The following is a 9,365-nucleotide window of genomic DNA, read 5'->3' as shown; positions in this document are numbered from 1 at the left end:
TTTTTTTTGAGACAGAGTCTCACTCTGTTGCCCAGGCTAGAGTGCCGTGGCATCAGCCTAGTTCACAGCAATCTCAACCTCGTGGGCTCAAGCGATCCTACTGCCTCAGCCTCCCAAGTAGCTGGGACTACAGGCATGCGCCACCATGCCTGGCTAATTTTTTCTATATATTTTTAGTTGTCTGGTTAATTTCTTTCTATTTTTCAGTAGAGACAAGGTCTCGCTCTTGCTCAGGCTGGTCTTGAACTCTTGAGCTCAAGCGATCCTCCTCCCTTGGCCTCCCAGAGTGCTAGGATTACAGGCGTGAGCCACTGTGCCCGGCCCATCTTTCTTTACTGTCATTCCAAGCTAGTGGTCAAGCTTCATCTTCCCTCAGTTTGGGAATTTGGGACAGGGATAGAGTGGATTGGTGGGAGCTTGGGAGGTCACTGGCTCATCCCCGCCTTTGTAAAGGCCAAGGCCTCTGAAGGGATGTGTCTCTACTGGAGGTGGAGGGAGGGAGAGGAGCCCCTCGAGGAGGTGAAGAGGGTGGAGCCCAGGAGCCCAAGGAGAGCACTGAGTTCCCATGAGCAGCAGGGCCCCGAGTACTGCCTGGGCTCAAGACCTCAGGGGGAGGAGAGCAGGCCAGCCCCAAGGTGGGGCTCCCTGCATCACCCAAGATGCCCAGGTCCCACGCACAGTGCAGGGGTCTTTCCTGACACCACATGGCTGGCACCTGCTATCGTCGGGGCCTCCCCGTGCTCTGACCTGGGACCTTTGAAGATCCAGGTGGAATGGAAGGAGGTGGTGGTGGGAGGTCCCTAGGATGGCTAAGATAGACTTTCCCACTAATCCATTAGGAACCAGGAAGAGGGGTTTGAGTTGGAAATATGCTAATTTAGAAAAAAAAGTGACACTCCACACACTCAAGTTTGGGACTAGTATTCAAAACAGTAACATCACTTTTAGCGTTAAATGATGATTTTTTAATCTCCGGTGGAGACCTGGGGTGGGGTGGTATTTAAGAGGGCGACAAGCCCTTACTGTGCAGCCCAAGGAGCGGGGAGAGGATGCACTGGAGCTGCTGGCAGGTTCTGCGGCCGCGCTAGGTTGGAAACACGTGCTCCGTCTCACCTGGGTGGAGGTACAGATAAATCAGAAGGCAGCTCCAGAAGCCAAGGGTGAATATGGTGCCCAGACCTGGTGTGAAAGTTTCCTGCTGGAGGGGGACAAAGGCAGGAGCCTGAGGAAGGTCAGGCCAGCGGCTGGTGGTGCACCCTCCCCACCGCGGGAGCCTCTGGTTGGCAGCCTCGAGGCTGAGTGACCCAAGTCATCCTTCCTGGTGCCACGTCCTCTATGACTGAGTGGTTGTGTGGGTGGCAGCGTCTGCTGACAATCCCTACTCCCTGCACAACCATGGGAGGGTTTGATGGGAACACGGCTGGAGCACACTCCCTTTGGGATAATCAGATACCCGATCGAGGTGAGTCACACCTTGTATGGATCTACCTACCCCTGATTGTAGTTGTTCTTTAGGGCACACAACAAACATTTCTCCTGCAGAGGACAGAAACGGCACAAGAAAGATCATTTTTCCCTGGTCCAAGATGGCCAGCCTGCTGGGGACCTCACCAGACCTTGCTACAGGGAAGGACAGAATAATGCAGTGCCACTTGGGAACGGGCACATGCAGGGTCCAGTCCTGCATGGCCGGGCTTAGGAAGCTCCACAGGCCTGCAAGGCAAGGCGGGCAGGGGAGGGCTCCAGCCTGGGAGGCAGCCGGCAGCAGGGGCTGGTGCCAGTCCCTTCAGAGCCGAGCTCTGGGGAAGTCAGGTAGCAGGGCTGGGTTTGGGCAGGGACACACTTACGCAGCAGGTCCTATATTGGTGATGGGAATCCGGTGAGTCTTTCTCTGGTTTTTGTGATGCCATCGTCTTCTTGTGAAGAGCAAAGTGTGCTCCATCAGCTGCATCCATTTTCTTGGGCCTGAGCTGTGAGTCTGTGTTAGTCTTTCCCATCAGCCCAAGTTCCTGCTGCTCCTTTGTCCCTCTTCTATGGGGATGGGGGGTCAGGGAGGAGAGTTGGGGAGACAATTTGCAACACAACAAGGAGGTAACCAGTGCAGGGGAGGCTGTGGAAGCCTTGGCTGTGAGCCACGGGGGCAACAGGAGCCAAGACGACTCCGGAAAAGTCTCTGTCCTTGGATCCCCGAGGCCAGTCAGCAGGGTGATGGGAGGAGATTGTTTAAGGGCAGAGAGAGAGCGGTGCAGGTTCCACTTACAGCTTGTTGTTCTTCTGTATGTTTATCAAAACATCCATCTTCTCATCCATATCTTTCTGCATTTCCTTCAAGAGAAAATTCAAAACTAGAATTTCTATTTTGAAGGGCTCTGAACTCCCTTTCTCCTGCGTCTTTCTGCCAAACACTCCTCATATTTCTTCCTCAAGGGCCCTCACTAGGCTTAGGTAGGTGGCAGATGGGGTGTCCATGGCATGTGCCACCTGTCTCCCCTCCCCACTCTGTGACAAGACTAAAGCACAGGCAGAGTCATTAGGGGACTTTTCTAAAGTCTCCAGGTGAGTCCGAGGCCACGAATGGCTTTACCTGGTCTCACACTTTGGATGAAACCAATATTTGCCTTGGTTTGATGCTTATAAAATGATGGAATCAAGAAAATAAATTGTGTGACCTCAAAGATACTTTGACTTTAATATTTTGAGCCCTGCCATGCACCCAGATCCTGTGTACTTGTGTTTGATTCATCTTTTACCTAATTCCTGGCAGAAGTGGTCAACCCAAAATGCAACTAACAGCAGCTGAAGTGACACGTCACATCTGTTTTCTACTAAGAACAGAAAGAATAATAAAATAGTCTTGGCAAAGTTTAGATCTATAAAATTGGACCTGGGAAAATTGGAGAGAAATAGTGGACATGACAGAAATTCCATGATGGTAGAAGCTCTAATTGACAATATCTGTTAGGTTTGGGTTGAGCATCATAAAATATAAATGAAAATAATTTACTCCAATGAAAATAATTTTAATGAAAAATGAAAGATTTGTTAACAGTTTAATTGATCTACTATTGAAAATTGATCAAAGAATTATGCTGTCCGGATAGAAATTATTTCAGAAAAACACCTTATTAAAAAGCATTTTTCAACGTTAGTACAAAATTTGAATAACATATTTGTATTTACAAATAGAATCAAAATATCCTTGAAGTCTATGCCCCGTAGGTCCAAAACATCAGAGTGCAAATATCCCATATTCTTACAAGTCTCACCGACACTTCAAACTCATCGTGTTCCAAACTGATCTCTTTTCCCATCTGGATTAATTCTATTCCCTCAGTATCCTTGTCAATGTTGTCACTTTCTTCTAGTCATCCAGATTAAAACTCTGGTGTCATCACAGACACCTGCCTCTGGAGACTCCATTCTCTGTATTGAATCAGTCACCAAGAGCTGTTATTTTTCCTTCAATGCATCTTTGAGATTCACTCTTCGTTTTCCTGTACCTGGTCCAGCTCTCTTCACCTTGAGCCGGGATGCATGCTCCTGTCTGGTGTTCTTGCTGCCAGACATCCCACCTGCTCCCTCGTCCCCCACCAGGCCACCTTGCAAGCACCTGCCAGGCTAAGCTTTCGCAAGTGCTGCTCCCAGCATGCTCTTTGATTAAGAATCAATCCCCAGAGGCCTCTCGCTGCTCAGAGCACCAAGTCCCAGTCTGTCTATGTGTCTTTCAAAAGCCTCCATTATCCACTGCCCTTGTGCCCATTCAATTTTCTTTCGCACAGTATCCTCCCCCCGCCGGCCAACATGCACAACACGTTCCTCCTGCTTCCTGCTGTGCTCAAGCTGTTCCCCTGCCCAAATAGCCTCCCTTGTGCCTTGCCACTCCCGGGCCTACCCACCAACAAAACACTGTGTGTGCATTTTAATATGGAAATAATTAATGCACGCCCTTTGTAGAAAAATTGGACAATATAAAGGGATATCAAAAATAAGAAATTTCTCTACCAGAAATAACTGCTGTTAGTCCCTTTGGTATATTTCTTTCCAGTCTTTTTTCTATATATTTACTAACCTTTTTTTTAAATCTAGGTGAGATCATCCTGTGTATATTACTTCTATCTTGCTTTACTAGTTCTCATTATGAACATTCTTTCTAAATATTGTCTTTGATAATTCCTAATTTTCATTCTATGGACACACCGTGATTTATTTGGCTATTTCCCTACTGTTGAAAATTGTAGTTGTTTCTAGATTTTTGTTACTGTAAATAATCCTGTGATGAACATCTTTTTATATATCCTCATGTGGCACTTCTGATTATTCTAATCAGTTAAATTCTGAGAAGTGAAATTGTTAAATTAAGAGGCTGATATTTTTATACTTATTGTCTAATAATGTTCCAGTTTTGTACAAATTTGCACTCTTATCAGCAATATAAGAACATGCCTGTCTTGCTCTATAATTGTCATAAGTTAAAATTTTGCTTATTTGAATGCAAAAATGATCTATTGTTTATTTGCAAGCATTTGATTATTCATGAGGCAAAACCTTTTTAATATGTTTATTGATTTTTAGTTACATTCTCTTCTGTGGATTGACTGTTCATTCTCTCCCATTTTCCTATTTGGTTCTTATTGATTTGTGTGAGTTTATATGTTATGAATAAAAACCTTTTGTCTATGCTTATCATATTTTCGAAAAATTGTTTTCCACAAACTTGTTTTTTAATTCTGTATATGGTGCTTTTCTGTCATAATTCTTTTAAAAAATCTTATATAGTTAAATATATCAGTATTTCCTTTGTAATTTCTTCTATTGTATTTATATTTAGAACATCCAGTTAAATATTTACTTAAAATTTCCTCTTACTGGTTTTTATATTTAAATTCACTTCATAAGACTATTTCAGTTTACAGTGTTAACTGGATTGTTTTTCCTCATGTAGTCAAGCAGTGTTCTTAATATTATTATATAACTCTGCTCTTCTCACTGACATTACAAAATCACATTTGTCATATTTTAAATGTTACAGAGCTGTGGTTCTCAATGTTGTGTATACATTGGAATCACCAGGTAAACTCTGAAAACTACCAGTGCCTGGACCTCATCCAGGAGATTCTGATTTTATTGTTAGTGGGCACAGCCTGGGGGCGGGCCTCAAAACTCCCCAGGTAATTCTAATGTACAATCAAGGTCAACAACTGAAGGGTTTTAGGATTTGGTTCTTACCCAGGGCCAAGCATCGGAATCACCTACAGAGTTGTAAGCAACTCTGCCCCATCCTGGAGATTTTTATTCAGTTCTCCTGGGCCGGGGTCTAGGTAAATGGATTTTTAAAATCCTCAAATAATTCTCAGTACTTCCCTGGCAGAGAAGCTGTTACAGGCTTCTCTATTCCTTTTCATTCGTCTGCTTAACCTTGGGCTATATCATCCTAATTTGATAATTGTGTTTTGATCGTGAATTTTAATATCTGATAACTTTAGTGTCCCCTTACAACTCTTGGAAAATGTGTAGATATTTCCTTTTACCTGTTTTTGCTTCTGCATCAATAGCTCTCAAACTTTCACCTGGGGAACTTGTCTAAAATACAAGGGCCCAAGACTGTCTGAACGTGAGTCTGGGCTGTTTTCTTTATTAGTGTTCCAGGTGATTTTGAAACACACCAAAGTTTGTGAACCCCTGTTCTAGAATCAAGATTATCCTCCTGGTGATTTTTTTAGTTAAAAAAAAAAATCTTATTGGGCTTTTGATTAGATTTGCATTAAACTTCCAATGCAGCCTTCAACGTTCAACTTAAGACTCACCTTCTCTATAAAGACTTCTCTGGTTACTCCAGCCCACATTGATTCCTCATGTCCCTAAACCCCTAAGTAACTAACAGCCAATTATTTGGCTTGCAGTTCTTTGATGCACTGGAGTTTGGTTCTACTACCAGATTACAAGCACCTGGAGGGCAGGGGCTGGTATCTCTTCCACAGTTTCCAATATGGTACTGGCTCATGGAAGGTGCTCACTAATGCTTACCTTCATAATTTCCACGAATTCATGAAGTTTATCAAAATCCTTGTCCATTATATCCTTTATCTAATGAAAAAGAAAGGCACAGCTTGACAAAGCACAGAGCACATTATTAAAGTCAGTAGTGGTGCCTTTGGGGCATCTAAGCAAAAGCAGCTGCCCCTCTGACATGACAAATAATGGCCTATTGGAGCCACTTTCTTCCCAAGGGGTCTGTGAAGGGACCAGAGTGCATGTGCCAATGTGTCACCACCACCACCACCAGCCTTGGCTCGGCCAGATCTGGCTACTGCACAGCTTGCGTCTGGCGCTCAGACCACAGCTCCAATTATACCTTCCTGCTTGATTAATCCCTTTTTCCTGAGTATGCTGCAGGTGGCTGTAGTGTAGAAACAAGAGAGGTCTTGCTCTGCAGCTCATGCAGGGGAAGTGATTAGGGAGGATGGAATTGGTCCCGGACAGCCCCAAATTCCAAGTCAGGCCCTCTCATTCAGCTTTATCCCTAAGGTTACATCACCCCAGCCTCACCAGTGAGATGCCTCAGGGAGTCCTGAGTCCCTCCAAATTTGGTTTTAGGCATCAAACCAGTAAGAAATAAATATCCTCAGCTGCCCAACACTTAGCACTCTAGGCATTAGGACATTAGGACCCAGTTGGTTTGTTTGCTTTTTCCATGCAATGCCTGATTTCCTTCACTGTTCAAGGTTAAGAGCTACATTTTTCTTGAAACTACACTTTTCCCCATGTTATGCAAAGCTTCATCTTGTTACCTGTTTTATCTCCTCCATTTTTTCCTGGAGCTCTTCCCTCATCTCCCTGATTTCATTCTGAGGAAATAAAATGGGGAAAAGGAGGAGTAAAGAAATGTCTTGGGTGGAAGAAGGCAAACCATGGACAGGAGGAAAGGAAAGGTCCTCAGGCATTGTCAGAGAGGAGCAGAGACACCTCCATTAGGGGGAGGGAGGAGCTGCTGTGAGGACAGCGAGGTGTCTGTGCCTCCCACAGGGCGCCCCGAGAGGCCACTGGAGTATCAGACAAACCCAAATTCAGTCATTCTACAAAATAAGTGACCTGTAATCCTCAAAAATGTCAATGTCCCAAAAGACAAAAAGCCTGAGGAATTGCTCCAGATTCAAGGAGAGTAGAGAGGCGTGGCAGTTTAGAGGCCGTGTGTGATCCTGGCTTCTTTCCTGGACCAGAAAAGGTTTCTGTTTTGTTATGAAGCACATCAGTGGGACAATTGATGAAATTAGAATTATTTCAGGACACAGATTGGTACTGTATCTATGTTAGTTCCCTGATTTTGATAATTATACTATGGCTATGTAAGAGAATGTTCTTGTTTCTAGGAAATACACACTGAAGATTTGGGGAAAACTAACTCAGAAATGGTTGAGAATCTATATAAGCCGCCTGGGTTCACACACTTACCTTCAGCTCCCGAGTTACTCCTATTTTGGTGAACAGCTCTTGTTTTTTAACTCCTTTGTAGTCATATGTCTGTTGATGAAAACAGAAGCACAGAATATTGGAAGCTGTAGACGTGGGTGGGATTGCAGAGGCAGGAGAGCTCACCCTGAGTGTCTGCTCCTCCGCAGGGCCAGGGCAGAGAGGACAGCCGGTGGCCCCACCTGTGGGAATTTTCTCCATCCTTCTCCTTCCTCTTGGGGCTTGTTTCCTACTCCCCTCCGGGCCCCTGGGCCTCAGCGCTTTCTGTCCCTCACCAACCTCATTCCCACCTTGGGCCTCCGTGTGCACCCCCTCCTCTGCCTAGAAAGCTCCCCGAAGTCTCTGCATGGCTGTTGCCTCGTCGGTCCGCTCTCAGCTCAAAGGAAGACCTTTCCCAGCCACCCGCAGCTGCCACCCTGTCACATGTCCCATCTTAATTCCCTGCAGAGCAGGTAACACTGCTGAATTGTTGTTCATTTATGCATCTGTTACTAGTGTCAACTTCCATGGCAGCTAAGAGCTTCTCTCTCAGTGTATCCCCTAGCACCTGGGACAGGTCTTGGCCACCAGAAACAGCAAATGACCCCTGACTCCAGGTCACTTCTCCACGGATCTCAGGCCTGGCTGCTGGCATGGTCTCAAAAAAGCTTCTTAATTTGGTCGGCTCTGGCTTCAATTCCAGGCAAGCTGCCTTGTAGTTCTTGCTCTGCAGAAAGAGGAGGATTGGGGAGGATATCATCTGGCCCTTGCCAGAGGACCCCTCCCCAGCCCACCCACCTGTCCAACTGAGCTTGTGTTCAGGCTCACAGACTGCCCAGCACCCCGACCTGATTCCTGACAACTCAAAACTTGTCATGGCATCTTCTTCTTAAGAACATATGTCTGCCTGTCCCGCAGGCCGTCCTTGAGCTGTGGAGGGGCTGGGGGAGAGAGCTGCAGGGTAACTACGAGCGAGGGCGGTGGGATTGGGTGAGGAGCATGGGCCGGAGGACGGACAGACTTCTGTTCTAATCCCAGCCTCTTCACTAGCTCTGTGGATTTGGGCAAGTTATCTAGTCTCTCTGAGCCTCCATGCCCTCATCTGTGAAATGGAGGCGGGACAGTTGTCTAATAAGGTTATTGAGCCTCAGACCTGCCAGTTAGACGCGGGCCTGGGGCAGGCCTGGGGTGGGTCACGGAACTGTGAGTAGCAGGGGGAGGGGGACCGCAGTGCTCCTCTTCCCAGAGGGAGTTGGCAGAGGCCTCTTCCTTCCCACAGCGGCCAGGGACTAACCCACACCCACTCCAGGCTGAGAGGCCACTTTATGCTCAGAACCGAGAAAGAAAACCCGAGGATCGGATGGAGCATTCTCTGGCCCCGCCCCCACCCCATCCCTCTTCAGTAGCAGCCAAAGAGGCTCCAGCCCTGTTTCTCCTTTACCAGGTTTGTTTTCTTCAGTTCTGCCCTCTTGGCCGACATAATGGAGGAGGCCAGAGTGTTCTTCAACTTCCCAGCCTCCCCACAACAGCCCCGGGCCAGGCCACTGTCCTGTGCAACTTACAGGCCGAGGCAAGGGCAAGATGACCACCTCTTTGTGCATGGAACAGCTGAGGTCACAATGCCCAGGACCCAGGACCTGGAGTGTCACTGCAGCTTCAGGCCTGGGGTGCCTCAGCCCCTGAGATGAGGGGCTCAGGCCAAGTTCCAAAGCCACTGTGTCTCCCTTCTGTAACCAGGAGAGGAGCTGTCCTGGAACACCCACACTGTGAGGACGTGGCCTGCTATGGCCGAAGCACAAGGCACGTGCCAGGGGACGCAGTGACTCCTTCCACAGCAGGGCCAGCCTCTGGGCTAGGAGGACGCCCGCCACAGACAGCGAGCTCCTCTCTGAGCCCACTCTCCACTTCCTGGGCTGTGC

At 47.0% G+C, this 9,365-nt stretch overlaps 1 protein-coding gene across 1 annotated transcript; it reads right to left on the bottom strand.

Moving 5' to 3' along the window:
- Positions 1-425: 425 nt before the first annotated feature.
- TEX35 (testis expressed 35) lies at positions 426-8,926 on the bottom strand. Its single transcript, XM_069478393.1, has 9 exons — positions 8,888-8,926; positions 8,125-8,173; positions 7,450-7,520; positions 6,789-6,845; positions 6,025-6,084; positions 2,261-2,325; positions 1,848-2,040; positions 1,493-1,536; positions 426-477 (listed from the first exon to the last, which is right to left on the bottom strand). The coding sequence occupies exons 1-9, from the start codon at positions 8,924-8,926 to the stop codon at positions 426-428; spliced, it is 630 nt and encodes a 209-aa protein (XP_069334494.1).
- Between the last annotated feature and the right edge of the window lie 439 nt (positions 8,927-9,365).

The sequence above is a fragment of the Eulemur rufifrons genome, chromosome 8 (genome assembly GCF_041146395.1).
Source record: "Eulemur rufifrons isolate Redbay chromosome 8, OSU_ERuf_1, whole genome shotgun sequence".
Classification (NCBI taxonomy): domain Eukaryota; kingdom Metazoa; phylum Chordata; class Mammalia; order Primates; family Lemuridae; genus Eulemur; species Eulemur rufifrons.
This window is presented reverse-complemented; position numbering and strand designations above follow the sequence as displayed.

Bases quoted from the DNA above. Each gene is read 5' to 3' on its own strand.
- TEX35 (XM_069478393.1), bottom strand. From the start codon at position 8,926: ATGTCGGCCAAGAGGGCAGAACTGAAGAAAACAAACCTG. The intron at 8,174-8,887 runs GTAAAGGAGAAA...CTCTTTCTGCAG, and splicing joins AACTGAAGAAAACAAACCTG to AGCAAGAACTACAAGGCAGC. The intron at 6,846-7,449 runs GTAAGTGTGTGA...TTATTTCCTCAG, and splicing joins GAGTAACTCGGGAGCTGAAG to AATGAAATCAGGGAGATGAG.